This window comes from Protomyctophum parallelum, assembly GCF_964188405.1.
Source record: "Protomyctophum parallelum genome assembly, chromosome: 1".
Taxonomy (NCBI): domain Eukaryota; kingdom Metazoa; phylum Chordata; class Actinopteri; order Myctophiformes; family Myctophidae; genus Protomyctophum; species Protomyctophum parallelum.
The window spans coordinates 101,173,784-101,189,265 of record NC_139697.1 but is presented as its reverse complement, the minus strand read 5'-3'; the positions used below and the strand labels follow the sequence as shown (position 1 = coordinate 101,189,265).

Sequence of the window (15,482 nt, the reverse complement as noted above, 5' to 3'; positions counted from 1 at the left end):
CTCAGATGTGGGGTAAGCTCGACGACGCAGAGACGTTTCTGGAAGACGCCACACGCTGCCACCCTGCCAGCGTGGAGGCCTGGACTCTGTTAGGTAACATATACTACAATATAACATGTTATTTATCACTGTTAGGTAACATATACTACAATATAACATGTTATTTATCACTGTTAGGTAACATAATAATATAACATGTTATTTATCACTGTTAGGTAACATATACTACAATATAACATGTTATTTATCACTGTTAGGTAACATAATAATATAACATGTTATTTATCACTGTTAGGTAACATATACTACAATATAACATGTTATTTATCACTGTTAGGTAACATAATAATATAACATGTTATTTATCACTGTTAGGTAACATATACTACAATATAACATGTTATTTATCACCCTGACACTCAGGGACGTGCAGAGAGTGTTAGAGAGGCTGAAATCCCGTAAGAGGGCACCTTTTGGACAAAAATAGCAGATCTACAAGTTGTAGATCAGCACTCTTTAGCTAGTGGAGATGTGGTGTGTAACGACGTTGGATTTCTAAAAAAATTGTTCAACGCAACATACTGTGTTCGAGTTCAGGAGACTTTACAGACGGGTAGTAGTAGTAGTGAAATATGATTTATATAACTAAAGGGCCTAAACCTGATCCCTGAGGATCTCCAGACCATAATAACATCATGTGGCGTCAACAGGGCTATTCCACGGTTCCCATGGCGACCAGTTCAAGGCAGAGATGGCGTTTCAGGAGGCGGGCAGAGTCCTCGGCCCCTCCCCTCAGCACCCGTCAGCCTGTCAATCACCCAGCATCAAGCCAGGTGATTGGTCAACAGCAGGTCAGTTCACAAATGTTACCAATTGTGACTGGGGCTAAAGGCTCATACATAGTCTAGTATTTTCGGTGGTGAGGTGAACTACAACATGACATCACTGAGGTGACCACCGAACTACAACATGACGTCACTGAGGTGACCACCGAACTACAACATGACGTCACTGAGGTGACCACCGAACTACAACATGACATCACTGAGCCGCGTTGAAGAGCAAACCACCGCCACCGCTCCAGCCCTTCTCTCTGTTTTTACTCACCACCGCTCAACGTTATTTCAGCTCCGGTGGTCACCTCACCACCGGAGCGGTGGTCACCTCACCACCGGAGCGGTGGTCACCTCACCACCGGAGCGGTGGTCACCTCACCACCGGAGCGGTGGTCACCTCACCACCGGAGCGGTGGTCACCTCACCACCGGAGCGGTGGTCACCTCACCACCGGAGCGGTGGTCACCTCACCACCGGAGCGGTGGTCACCTCACCACCGGAGCGGTGGTCACCTCACCACCGAAAAACCAGACTATGTATGAATAGGCCTTTAGTCATTGGATTATTTTATTTTTTAACGATTTTACCATTTTCGTTTCTTCATGTCATGTGAAAGCAGGGAATCATAGCTTCAAATTGACATATTGGTTGTTCAGTTTGACCCACCAGTTTAGGATATATGGCTTATAGAGTAATGTCTTGCGAGTTGAGAAAAACAGGCTTGGAAGGTTCACTTCTGTGGACAAAAACGGACAATAAGTTATAGAACCATCTAAATACTACAGCATGCAGTCATAAGAGAACCATCTAAACACTACAACATGCAGAGGAGAAGTCATAACAGAACCATCTAAATACTACAACATGCAGAGGAGAAGTCATAACAGAACCATCTAAACACTACAACATGCAGAGGAGAAGTCATAACAGAACCATCTAAATACTACAACATGCAGAGGAGAAGTCATAACAGAACCATCTAAATACTACAACATGCAGAGAAGTCATAACAGAACCATCTAAATACTACAGCATGCAGAGGAGAAGTCATAACAGAACCATCTAAATACAACATGCAGAGGAGAAGTCATAACAGAACCATCTAAATACAACATGCAGAGAAGTCATAACAGAACCATCTAAATATACAGCATGCAGAGGAGAAGTCATAACTAAAAAAGGGATGTGTCGATGAGATATTTTGGCCGATATCCGATATAATTCATTGCTGTTATGACCGATATTACCGATATGATCTAAATCTGTACTGAAGAATTATAATAATTTTTGTCATTCTGATAAACTAACAGGGTGTCTGCACTGCATGCTTAGGCAAGTCAGATTTACCTTAAATACCTTCATATTTAATATTGTGAGCTTGTAGATCTGTTCAAGCGGTTACTTTGGGCTTGTTTATCTGTAAAGACAGACCGATTAATCGGACCGATTAATTATTAATCGGTCCGATTGATTAATCGAACCGATGCCGATTAACCTAAAGACAACAAGAATCGTCCGATACCGATGTGTAATTTGTGTATGCTGATTAATCTCCCATCACGACTTATTACATCATTACATTATTACAATATTACAATATTACATCATTACATTGATGAAGGAGGAGCAGCAGGAGGTGACAGAGAGGAAGAGGAGGAGGAGGAAGAGGAGGAGTCAGACAGACGCAGTGAGGAGGAGGAGGAGTCTCACACTCGTCCCGAACGCTACGGCATCTACACACACACTGCTGACTTCCTGCTCAGACACCATGCTCTGAAGGTACACACACACGCACGCACGCACGCACGCACGCACGCACGCACACACACACACACACACACACACACACACACACACACACACACACACACACACACACACACACACACACACACACACACACACACACACACACACACACACACACACACACACACACACACACACACTACTGACTTCCTGCTCAGCATGCACTGAAGGTACACACACACGCACACACACACACACACGCTCGTCGCATTGTGAGCTTGTAGATCTGCTATTTTCAAGATATTTCTATACATGTTATACATTAGAAAACTGGTGAAGTACTAGAGTATACTTTTGTTTTGTGGTGAATTTCCACCCTATGGTCGGTCAGCTGGTCACATCTGTCAAGGGTTGAATGAAGAGACTCTGCGAGGTTTTCCTTATAGTCCATTTATTATAAGACAATAGAATTACATATTTTGGGAAGGAGGGGAGGGAAGGAGAAGGAAGGTGAGCCCTGACAGAACCCCTGCAAACCCTTGGCTGGTCAGAACTCCTGGTCAGAACTGAGAAACTGGGAGTTTTTGTCCACCTTTTATATGCCATGAAATGCGTGGGTTTCTATGCAAGGGCACAATTCATCCGTGCATTTTCATGTGTCCATAAAGATTGTAGCCTATAGCAGGTATCTGCATCTTGCAGATACCCACATCTGCAAACGGACCCCTCTGTGTCATTCAGCAACACCCAGAATGTGTGTGCGTAAGGCCCGCTTATGCCATGACATCATCCATGTGTCTGTGTGTACGTATTTCTGTGTGCACACACATGATGTATACATTGGTTCGGCGTGCGCGTATGTGCACGCGTGCTCTGTCCTGTTCAACAGTACTTCTGACCGTATAAGGGCGAAAAGAATGTTCCTATTCCAAACAAGTATCAACAGTGTGTGACATAGATGAAGTCTAAGAATGTGTGTGTGTGTGTGTGTGTGTGTGCATGAATGTAAGTGTGTATGTGTGTGTGTGTATGTGGATACGCACACACATGTAACACGAGTCGGTGTATGCGTTGATCCCCAACATCTGGACCCAGTCCAGTACAGAATGTCCCTCAGCTCCACTACAGTTGTGTGTGTGCGTGTCATACGTGTGTGTGTGTGTGTGTGTGTGTGCGTGCGTGTGTGTGTGTGTGTGTGTATGCGTGCATAAATTATCCTACAGTTTGTTTGTAATAGTTTGTAAAAAAAATTATACACAGGTTTATGTTTGTCTCTAGTTCAATGTTTGTTTTGTAAACTAGCTATTGACTTTCACTTAAGTAGTAAAACATTTGATTAATTTTTGTGTGTGTGTGCGTGTGCGTGTGCGTGTGCGCGTGCGTGCGTGCGTGCGTGTGCGTGTGTGTGTGTGTGTGTGTGCGTGTGTGTGTGTGTGTCAGGTGGCAGAGCAGTGTGTGTCTCAGTGGCTGCTGTGTTCAGGGGGCGTGGCCTCGTCACAGTATCTGCTCCGTCTGGCCAGACTGCACCTGCTCCAACACGACCACCGCACCGCCTCGGACCGCCTGGAGGAGGCGCTGCAGCACAGCTTCCAGGTGACGGCACCATATACCATCTAACACGCACGCACGCAGCGCACGCACGCATGCACACAACGCACGCAGCTCACACAACGCACGCAACGCACATACACACACACGGCTCCGGGAACGCATGGGTGCGGGAAAACCCATGCACTTACCCCACCCCCTTAGATAGCATTTCTGTAGACTTAGATAGCATCTGATACAGACTTATAGCATGTTATGTAGACAGCACTATAATTGCATTGTATGTAGTCATCATAGCACGTCATAGTACATATGTATAGCATAGTAGTATATATATATAGTTTATATGTATAGTCTCATAATATAGATATTCCACTGTTACTTTCTTAGCTTACGCATGTTTCATGATAAATGTTTTTTATGTGATGTATTCCCATGCTTTTTTGTTCTTGCTTAATGTAAATCGCTCTGGATTAAGAGCGTCTGATAAATGCCTACATTGTAAATTGGAACACACGTGCACATTCCATACTTCATTCAATGTAAACAGTTGACTTTGGGAAGCGCTCGCTTTCAGTACCGCGACGTCCCGCTGCCTCCTGTGTTACGTGCCAATTCAAAACAGGTTGGTACGCAGCCTGTTTTGGCCGTTGGGTGATATCCAACGAGCGCTTCCAAACTCCAACACTTACAATTTCATGACACAAAGTAGGCTATAGCTCACAGCATCTCTACAGTGAGTGGAGTTTTATGAAGCAAACACTTTGATTTTTGGAAAGCTGACATTTTAGACTCATTGAAAGTAAAAAAAAAGCCTTTGTGTGCAGTGCACCCCAGACAGTTTCTAAGTTGATTGATTCAATATTTAGTTCCTGACGTTGATTTGATCAGACCTGCCTCCCTCCACCCTCCTCACTGAACTTAAACTTCATGCAGAATCCATCTTGTTTTAGACTAATTGAGAAACACACGTCTCTGCTTCTGGTGACTGATATTGTCATTCTATATAGTCTCATTGACGTGTGTGTGTGTGTGTGTGTGTGTGTGTGTGTGTGTGTGTGTGTGTGTGTGTGTGTATATAGGACTCAGACACGTGGGCGTTGTACGGACACACCGTGTATGAGAGTGGAGATCACAGCAGAGCTCAGCAGATCTACCAGAGATCTCTGGACTTCACCACACAACCCGCAGACACTCACAGCGTGTTCCTGCGACTGGGACAAATATATCTACGCACCGCACAGGTACTAGTACACGACACGTACTACTACAAGTTCCATCCATCCATCTTCAACCGCTTATCCGTAGTCAGGTCGCGGGGGCAACCCAGACTTCCCCTCTCCAGAGCAACATTAGTGACTTCCTCCTGGGGGATCCTGAGGCGTTCCAAGGCCCAGTGAGTCGATGTACGTGTTTCCTCCTTGGTCTGCCCCGGGGTCTCCTCCCGGTGGGACGTGGTCCTTGGTCTGCCCCGGGGTCTCCTCCCAGTGGGACGTGGTCCTTGGTCTGCCCCAGGGTCTCCTCCCAGTGGGATGTGGTCCTTGGTCTGCCCTGGGGTCTCCTCCCAGTGGGACGTGGTCCTTGGTCTGCCCCGAAGTCTCCTTCCAGTGGGACGTGGTCCTTGGTCTGGCCCGGGGGTCTCCTCCCAGTGGGACGTGGTCCTTGGTCTGCCCCGGGGTCTCCTCCCAGTGGGACGTGGTCCTTGGTCTGCCCCGGGGGTCTCCTCCCGGTGGGACGTGATCCTTGGTCTGCCCCAGGGGTCTCCTCCCGGTGGGACGTGGTCCTTGGTCTGCCCCGGGGTCTCCTCCCAGTGGGACGTGGTCCTTGGTCTGCCCCGGGGTCTCCTCCCAGTGGGACGTGATCCTTGGTCTGCCCCGGGGTCTCCTCCCAGTGGGATGTGGTCCTTGGTCTGCCCCGGGGTCTCCTCCCAGTGGGATGTGGTCCTTGGTCTGCCCCGGGGTCTCCTCCCAGTGGGACGTGATCCTTGGTCTGCCCCGGGGTCTCCTCCCAGTGGGATGTGGTCCTTGGTCTGCCCCGGGGTCTCCTCCCAGTGGGATGTGGTCCTTGGTCTGCCCCGGGGTCTCCTCCCAGTGGGACGTGGTCCTTGGTCTGCCCCGGGGGTCTCCTCCCCGTGGGACGTGATCCTTGGTCTGCCCCGGGGTCTCCTCCCAGTGGGACGTGGTCCTTGGTCTGCCCCGGGGTCTCCTCCCAGTGGGACGTGATCCTTGGTCTGCCCCGGGGTCTCCTCCCAGTGGGACGTGGTCCTTGGTCTGCCCCGGGGTCTCCTCCCAGTGGGACGTGGTCCTTGGTCTGCCCCGGGGTCTCCTCCCAGTGGGACGTGGTCCTTGGTCTGCCCCGGGGGTCTCCTCCCAGTGGGACGTGGTCCTTGGTCTGCCCCGGGGGTCTCCTCCCAGTGGGACGTGGTCCTTGGTCTGCCCCGGGGGTCTCCTCCCAGTGGGACGTGGTCCTTGGTCTGCCCCGGGGTCTCCTCCCAGTGGGACGTGGTCCTTGGTCTGCCCCGGGGTCTCCTCCCAGTGGGACGTGGTCCTTGGTCTGCCCCGGGGGTCTCCTCCCAGTGGGACGTGGTCCTTGGTCTCCCCCGGGGGTCTCCTCCCAGTGGGTCCTTGGTCTCCTCCCTTTCCCTTAATGTCGCGTGAATTTTGTTTCTTACAGTTTGATGAGGCTAAAACCATCTACATGAGAGCCTGTAGCTCCTCCCCCTCCTGTCTAACCTGGCTGGGATTGGGCATCGCCTGTTACCGGGTAAATTACACCCCACCCCTCAGCCAATCAAGCATGTCCTTGTTTGTATAACTCTTTGTCTGCTACATTTTCAGGCCACTTATGCGACTTTCAAATCCCTTATATTGATCAGAGCAATGGTCACCATGTTTATGTATTATGTGGAGTGTATTAGGAGTGTAACGATACATACTCTGGCAAATACATGGACTTTATATTTGAACACATAATGGACAAACCTGCACCTTGACATGATGTGTCTCTCAGCTATAGGTGACGTGGTGTGGTTACAGTGGTCATGTGTCTCTCAGCTATAGGTGACGTGGTGTGGTTACAGTGGTCATGTGTCTCTCAGCTATAGGTGACGTGGTGTGGTTACAGTGGTCATGTGTCTCTCAGCTATAGGTGACGTGATGTGGTTACAGTGGTCATGTGTCTCTCAGCTATAGGTGACATGGTGTGGTTACAGTGGTCATGTGTCTCTCAGCTATAGGTGACGTGATGTGGTTACAGTGGTCATGTGTCTCTCAGCTATAGGTGACATGGTGTGGTTACAGTGGTCATGTGTCTCTCAGCTATAGGTGACGTGGTGTGGTTACAGTGGTCATGTGTCTCTCAGCTATAGGTGACATGGTGTGGTTACAGTGGTCATGTGTCTCTCAGCTAGGTGACGTGGTGTGGTTACAGTGGTCATGTGTCTCTCAGCTATAGGTGACGTGGTGTGGTTACAGTGGTCATGTGTCTCTCAGCTATAGGTGACATGGTGTGGTTACAGTGGTCATGTGTCTCTCAGCTAGGTGACGTGGTGTGGTTACAGTGGTCATGTGTCTCTCAGCTATAGGTGACGTGGTGTGGTTACAGTGGTCATGTGTCTCTCAGCTATAGGTGACATGGTGTGGTTACAGTGGTCATGTGTCTCTCAGCTATAGGTGACGTGGTGTGGTTACAGTGGTCATGTGTCTCTCAGCTATAGGTGACGTGATGTGGTTACAGTGGTCATGTGTCTCTCAGCTATAGGTGACATGGTGTGGTTACAGTGGTCATGTGTCTCTCAGCTATAGGTGACATGGTGTGGTTACAGTGGTCATGTGTCTCTCAGCTATAGGTGACATGGTGTGGTTACAGTGGTCATGTGTCTCTCAGCTATAGGTGACGTGATGTGGTTACAGTGGTCATGTGTCTCTCAGCTATAGGTGACGTGGTGTGGTTACAGTGGTCATGTGTCTCTCAGCTATAGGTGACGTGATGTGGTTACAGTGGTCATGTGTCTCTCAGCTATAGGTGACGTGGTGTGGTTACAGTGGTCATGTGTCTCTCAGCTATAGGTGACGTGATGTGGTTACAGTGGTCATGTGTCTCTCAGCTATAGGTGACATGGTGTGGTTACAGTGGTCATGTGTCTCTCAGCTATAGGTGACATGGTGTGGTTACAGTGGTCATGTGTCTCTCAGCTATAGGTGACATGGTGTGGTTACAGTGGTCATGTGTCTCTCAGCTATAGGTGACGTGGTGTGGTTACAGTGGTCATGTGTCTCTCAGCTATAGGTGACGTGGTGTGGTTACAGTGGTCTAGTGTCTCTCAGCTATAGGTGACATGGTGTGGTTACAGTGGTCTAGTGTCTCTCAGCTATAGGTGACGTGGTGTGGTTACAGTGGTCTAGTGTCTCTCAGCTATAGGTGACGTGGTGTGGTTACAGTGGTCTAGTGTCTCTCAGCTAGGTGACGTGGTGTGGTTACAGTGGTCTAGTGTCTCTCAGCTATAGGTGACGTGGTGTGGTTACAGTGGTCATGTGTCTCTCAGCTAGGTGACGTGTGGTTACAGTGGTCATGTGTCTCTCAGCTATAGGTGACATGGTGTGGTTACAGTGGTCATGTGTCTCTCAGCTAGGTGACGTGGTGTGGTTACAGTGGTCATGTGTCTCTCAGCTATAGGTGACGTGGTGTGGTTACAGTGGTCATGTGTCTCTCAGCTATAGGTGACGTGGTGTGGTTACAGTGGTCATGTGTCTCTCAGCTAGGTGACGTGGTGTGGTTACAGTGGTCATGTGTCTCTCAGCTATAGGTGACGTGGTGTGGTTACAGTGGTCATGTGTCTCTCAGCTATAGGTGACATGGTGTGGTAACAGTGGTCATGTGTCTCTCAGCTATAGGTGACGTGGTGTGGTTACAGTGGTCATGTGTCTCTCAGCTATAGGTGACGTGGTGTGGTAACAGTGGTCATGTGTCTCTCAGCTATAGGTGACATGGTGTGGTAACAGTGGTCATGTGTCTCTCAGCTATAGGTGACGTGGTGTGGTTACAGTGGTCATGTGTCTCTCAGCTATAGGTGACGTGGTGTGGTAACAGTGGTCATGTGTCTCTCAGCTATAGGTGACATGGTGTGGTTACAGTGGTCATGTGTCTCTCAGCTATAGGTGACGTGATGTGGTTACAGTGGTCATGTGTCTCTCAGCTATAGGTGACGTGGTGTGGTTACAGTGGTCATGTGTCTCTCAGCTATAGGTGACGTGGTGTGGTTACAGTGGTCATGTGTCTCTCAGCTATAGGTGACATGGTGTGGTTACAGTGGTCATGTGTCTCTCAGCTATAGGTGACATGGTGTGGTTACAGTGGTCATGTGTCTCTCAGCTAGGTGAGGTGTGGTTACAGTGGTCATGTGTCTCTCAGCTATAGGTGACGTGATGTGGTTACAGTGGTCATGTGTCTCTCAGCTATAGGTGACGTGGTGTGGTAACAGTGGTCATGTGTCTCTCAGCTATAGGTGACGTGGTGTGGTTACAGTGGTCATGTGTCTCTCAGCTATAGGTGACATGGTGTGGTTACAGTGGTCATGTGTCTCTCAGCTATAGGTGACATGGTGTGGTTACAGTGGTCATGTGTCTCTCAGCTATAGGTGACGTGGTGTGGTTACAGTGGTCATGTGTCTCTCAGCTATAGGTGACATGGTGTGGTTACAGTGGTCATGTGTCTCTCAGCTAGGTGAGGTGTGGTTACAGTGGTCATGTGTCTCTCAGCTATAGGTGACGTGGTGTGGTTACAGTGGTCATGTGTCTCTCAGCTAGGTGAGGTGTGGTTACAGTGGTCATGTGTCTCTCAGCTAGGTGAGGTGTGGTTACAGTGGTCATGTGTCTCTCAGCTAGGTGACGTGGTGTGGTTACAGTGGTCTAGTGTCTCTCAGCTAGGTGACGTGTGGTTACAGTGGTCATGTGTCTCTCAGCTATAGGTGACGTGGTGTGGTTACAGTGGTCATGTGTCTCTCAGCTAGGTGACGTGGTGTGGTTACAGTGGTCATGTGTCTCTCAGCTAGGTGACGTGGTGTGGTTACAGTGGTCATGTGTCTCTCAGCTATAGGTGACGTGGTGTGGTTACAGTGGTCATGTGTCTCTCAGCTATAGGTGACGTGGTGTGGTTACAGTGGTCATGTGTCTCTCAGCTATAGGTGACATGGTGTGGTTACAGTGGTCATGTGTCTCTCAGCTATAGGTGACATGGTGTGGTTACAGTGGTCATGTGTCTCTCAGCTATAGGTGACATGGTGTGGTTACAGTGGTCATGTGTCTCTCAGCTATAGGTGACGTGGTGTGGTTACAGTGGTCATGTGTCTCTCAGCTATAGGTGACGTGATGTGGTTACAGTGGTCATGTGTCTCTCAGCTAGGTGACATGGTGTGGTTACAGTGGTCATGTGTCTCTCAGCTAGGTGACATGGTGTGGTTACAGTGGTCATGTGTCTCTCAGCTATAGGTGACGTGGTGTGGTTACAGTGGTCATGTGTCTCTCAGCTATAGGTGACGTGATGTGGTTACAGTGGTCATGTGTCTCTCAGCTATAGGTGACGTGATGTGGTTACAGTGGTCATGTGTCTCTCAGCTATAGGTGACATGGTGTGGTTACAGTGGTCATGTGTCTCTCAGCTAGGTGACATGGTGTGGTTACAGTGGTCATGTGTCTCTCAGCTATAGGTGACGTGGTGTGGTTACAGTGGTCATGTGTCTCTCAGCTAGGTGACATGGTGTGGTTACAGTGGTCATGTGTCTCTCAGCTATAGGTGACGTGGTGTGGTTACAGTGGTCATGTGTCTCTCAGCTATAGGTGACGTGGTGTGGTTACAGTGGTCATGTGTCTCTCAGCTATAGGTGACGTGATGTGGTTACAGTGGTCATGTGTCTCTCAGCTATAGGTGACGTGGTGTGGTTACAGTGGTCATGTGTCTCTCAGCTATAGGTGACGTGGTGTGGTTACAGTGGTCATGTGTCTCTCAGCTATAGGTGACGTGATGTGGTTACAGTGGTCATGTGTCTCTCAGCTATAGGTGACGTGGTGTGGTAACAGTGGTCATGTGTCTCTCAGCTATAGGTGACGTGGTGTGGTTACAGTGGTCATGTGTCTCTCAGCTATAGGTGACGTGGTGTGGTAACAGTGGTCATGTGTCTCTCAGCTATAGGTGACATGGTGTGGTTACAGTGGTCATGTGTCTCTCAGCTATAGGTGACGTGATGTGGTTACAGTGGTCTAGTGTCTCTCAGCTAGGTGACGTGTGGTTACAGTGGTCATGTGTCTCTCAGCTAGGTGACGTGGTGTGGTTACAGTGGTCTAGTGTCTCTCAGCTAGGTGACGTGGTGTGGTTACAGTGGTCATGTGTCTCTCAGCTAGGTGACGTGTGGTTACAGTGGTCATGTGTCTCTCAGCTATAGGTGACGTGGTGTGGTTACAGTGGTCATGTGTCTCTCAGCTATAGGTGACGTGGTGTGGTTACAGTGGTCATGTGTCTCTCAGCTATAGGTGACGTGGTGTGGTTACAGTGGTCATGTGTCTCTCAGCTATAGGTGACGTGGTGTGGTTACAGTGGTCATGTGTCTCTCAGCTATAGGTGACGTGATGTGGTTACAGTGGTCTAGTGTCTCTCAGCTATAGGTGACGTGGTGTGGTTACAGTGGTCATGTGTCTCTCAGCTATAGGTGACGTGGTGTGGTTACAGTGGTCATGTGTCTCTCAGCTATAGGTGACGTGGTGTGGTTACAGTGGTCTAGTGTCTCTCAGCTATAGGTGACGTGGTGTGGTTACAGTGGTCATGTGTCTCTCAGCTATAGGTGACGTGGTGTGGTTACAGTGGTCATGTGTCTCTCAGCTATAGGTGACGTGGTGTGGTTACAGTGGTCATGTGTCTCTCAGCTAGGTGAGGTGTGCGAGGCAGAGGAAGCGCTGATCGAAGCTAACCGTTTGAACAACCATCACGCTGCCGTCTGGAGCTACCTGACTCTGATCAGCCTCAAGGTGGCACGCACGCACGCACGCACGCACACACGCACGCACGCACCCTGCACGCACGCACGCACCCTGCACGCGCACACACACACACATGCACACACTACTATGTTCAGTGTTAAACTATATCTAATGTCTTTGCTGTCGGGAAGAAACCATCTAACTCCAAAATGTAAATTTTTCAGGAAATGAAAAATATGTATAAATTTTTTCGGGAAATGAAGAAAACCTACAAAGCAATAAATACTGCCTCATCAAAGTTGGCGTTGTGACTTATATATGGTCAAGTCAATTACTTATAGAAGAGGGGGAGAGGTGCATGGTGGAGTTAGCTGTTTTAGCAGAAAGTTTGAGGGTCCAATGGAGCTAAGAGGTTTTGTCCTGAGAGCTTTTTTTTTACTACTTTTCATTGATTCACTATTTTCGAAACAACACACAGACGTGAAGGGTGGTCAGTAGTACTGATTCATCCCCCTGGCCAGCCGGGGCACCTGATGGAGGGGAAAGGAACTGGTTGGAATAACGTGTTCCTTCCACGCGCTACGACGTCCAACCAGGGAAACTCCCCCCTGTCAGGTGTAAAGGAGCAACTTGGACACTCAGGCATGAAGGAAGCATGAGTTCAAGTCCGTTGCTCTCCCCTTGTCCCCCATATATGGGGACTAGGTTGGTCTCCCCTTGTCCCCCATATATGGGGACTAGGTTGGTGGAGGGTGTGTAGAGCCCAGGATCACATTAGATGATTGACACAGGGGTGAAAAATGGGTTACAAAATCGTGGGATATAAAATATATTAAAAAGTAGTACTGATTTATGCCAAAAAAATCCCAAACCTCAAAAATGTATAATAATGTATCATTGTGCTTACTGTTGAACTGTTGTTCTGCGTGTTAAAAAAAAAACGCTGCTTCTTTTTCAGAGCGGTAGAAAAGTGGAGGCAGAGCAGTCTTATAAATATCTGCTAAAAGTGAGTTCATTTTTACACCGGCATGTACTTCTATTGTCTCTGTAGCTGCTTAATATTATTCATATTTTCCCCATTGTTCCCATTGTGTTCCTATTGTTTCATCGTTATGTTTCAGCTGAAGTTTGACGACGAGGCCGTTCTGACGGAGATCAGGCGGCTTCAGGAAGAGCTGGGATTCGGAAACCCCTGTTTCCAAACGCTGACTACAAGCCACGATGAAACCCCTGTTTCCAAACGCTGACTACAAGCCACGATGAAACCCCTGCTTCCAAACGCTGACTATAAGACACGATGAAACCCCTGGTTCCAAACGCTGACTATAAGACACGATGAAACCCCTGCTTCCAAACGCTGACTATAAGCCACGATGAAACCCCTGCTTCCAAACGCTGACTATAAGACACGATGAAACCCCTGGTTCCAAACGCTGACTATAAGACACGATGAAACCCCTGCTTCCAAACGCTGACTATAAGACACGATGAAACCCCTGGTTCCAAACGCTGACTATAAGACACGATGAAACCCCTGGTTCCAAACGCTGACTATAAGACACGATGAAACCCCTGGTTCCAAACACTGACTATAAGACACGATGAAACCCCTGGTTCCAAACGCTGACTATAAGCCACCATGAAACCCCTGTTTCCAAACGCTGACTATAAGCCACGGTGAAACCCCTGTTTCCAAACGCTGACTATAAGACACGATGAAACCCCTGGTTCCAAACGCTGACTATAAGACACGATGAAACCCCTGGTTCCAAACGCTGACTATAAGACACGATGAAACCCCTGGTTCCAAACACTGACTATAAGCCACGATGAAACCCCTGTTTCCAAACGCTGACTATAAGACACGATGAAACCCCTGTTTCCAAACGCTGACTATAAGACACGATGAAACCCCTGTTTCCAAACGCTGACTATAAGCCACGATGAAACCCCTGGTTCCAAACACTGACTACAAGCCACGATGAAACCCCTGTTTCCAAACGCTGACTATAAGACACGATGAAACCCCTGCTTCCAAACACTGACTATAAGCCACGATGAAACCCCTGGTTCCAAACGCTGACTATAAGCCACGATGAAACCCCTGGTTCCAAACACTGACTATAAGCCACGATGAAACCCCTGGTTCCAAACACTGACTATAAGCCATGATGAAACCCCTGGTTCCAAACACTGACTATAAGCCACGATGAAACCCCTGCTTCCAAACGCTGACTATAAGACACGATGAAACCCCTGGTTCCAAACGCTGACTATAAGACACGATGAAACCCCTGTTTCCAAACACTGACTATAAGCCACGATGAAACCCCTGCTTCCAAACGCTGACTATAAGCCACGATGAAAAACCCTGGTTCCAAACGCTGACTATAAGCCACGATGAAACCCCTGCTTCCAAACGCTGACTATAAGACACGATGAAACCCCTGCTTCCAAACGCTGACTACAAGCCACGATGAAACCCCTGGTTCCAAACGCTGACTATAAGACACGATGAAACCCCTGCTTCCAAACGCTGACTATAAGACACGATGAAACCCCTGCTTCCAAACGCTGACTACAAGCCACGATGAAACCCCTGGTTCCAAACGCTGACTATAAGACACGATGAAACCCCTGCTTCCAAACGCTGACTATAAGACACGATGAAACCCCTGCTTCCAAACGCTGACTACAAGCCACGATGAAACCCCTGGTTCCAAACGCTGACTATAAGACACGATGAAACCCCTGGTTCCAAACGCTGACTATAAGACACGATGAAACCCCTGGTTCCAAACGCTGACTATAAGACACGATGAAACCCCTGCTTCCAAACGCTGACTATAAGACACGGTGAAACCCCTGGTTCCAAACGCTGACTATAAGACACGGTGAAACCCCTGGTTCCAAACGCTGACTATAAGACATGATGAAACCCCTGGTTCCAAACGCTGACTATAAGACACGATGAAACCCCTGGTTCCAAACGCTGACTATAAGACACGATGAAACCCCTGGTTCCAAACGCTGACTATAAGACACGATGAAACCCCTGGTTCCAAACGCTGACTATAAGACACGATGAAACCCCTGGTTCCAAACGCTGACTATGAGCCACGATGAAACCCCTGGTTCCAAACGCTGACTATAAGCCACGATGAAACCCCTGGTTCCAAACTCTGACTATAAGCCACGATGAAACCCCTGGTTCCAAACGCTGACTATAAGACACGATGAAACCCCTGGTTCCAAACACTGACTATAAGACACGATGAAACCCCTGGTTCCAAACACTGACTATAAGCCACGATGAAACCCCTGGTTCCAAACACTGACTATAAGACACGATGAAACCCCTGTTTCCAAACACTGACTATAA

General features: G+C 48.6%; 1 protein-coding gene across 1 annotated transcript in view; it reads left to right on the top strand.

The window, feature by feature from the left end:
- The window catches only part of LOC310856187 (cilia- and flagella-associated protein 70-like), a gene marked incomplete at both ends in the record, with an annotated part of 36,268 nt that extends 22,921 nt beyond the window's left edge, over nucleotides 1-13,347 (top strand). The window contains 9 exons of the mRNA XM_083761437.1: nucleotides 1-93; nucleotides 711-851; nucleotides 2,458-2,615; nucleotides 4,026-4,178; nucleotides 5,216-5,377; nucleotides 6,807-6,896; nucleotides 12,047-12,148; nucleotides 13,059-13,106; nucleotides 13,222-13,347. The exon at nucleotides 1-93 is cut by the window's left edge and continues 23 nt beyond it. Coding sequence (XP_083617563.1) covers nucleotides 1-93; nucleotides 711-851; nucleotides 2,458-2,615; nucleotides 4,026-4,178; nucleotides 5,216-5,377; nucleotides 6,807-6,896; nucleotides 12,047-12,148; nucleotides 13,059-13,106; nucleotides 13,222-13,347 — 1,073 coding nt within the window. The remainder of the gene's footprint in view (nucleotides 94-710; nucleotides 852-2,457; nucleotides 2,616-4,025; nucleotides 4,179-5,215; nucleotides 5,378-6,806; nucleotides 6,897-12,046; nucleotides 12,149-13,058; nucleotides 13,107-13,221) is intronic.
- Between the last annotated feature and the right edge of the window lie 2,135 nt (nucleotides 13,348-15,482).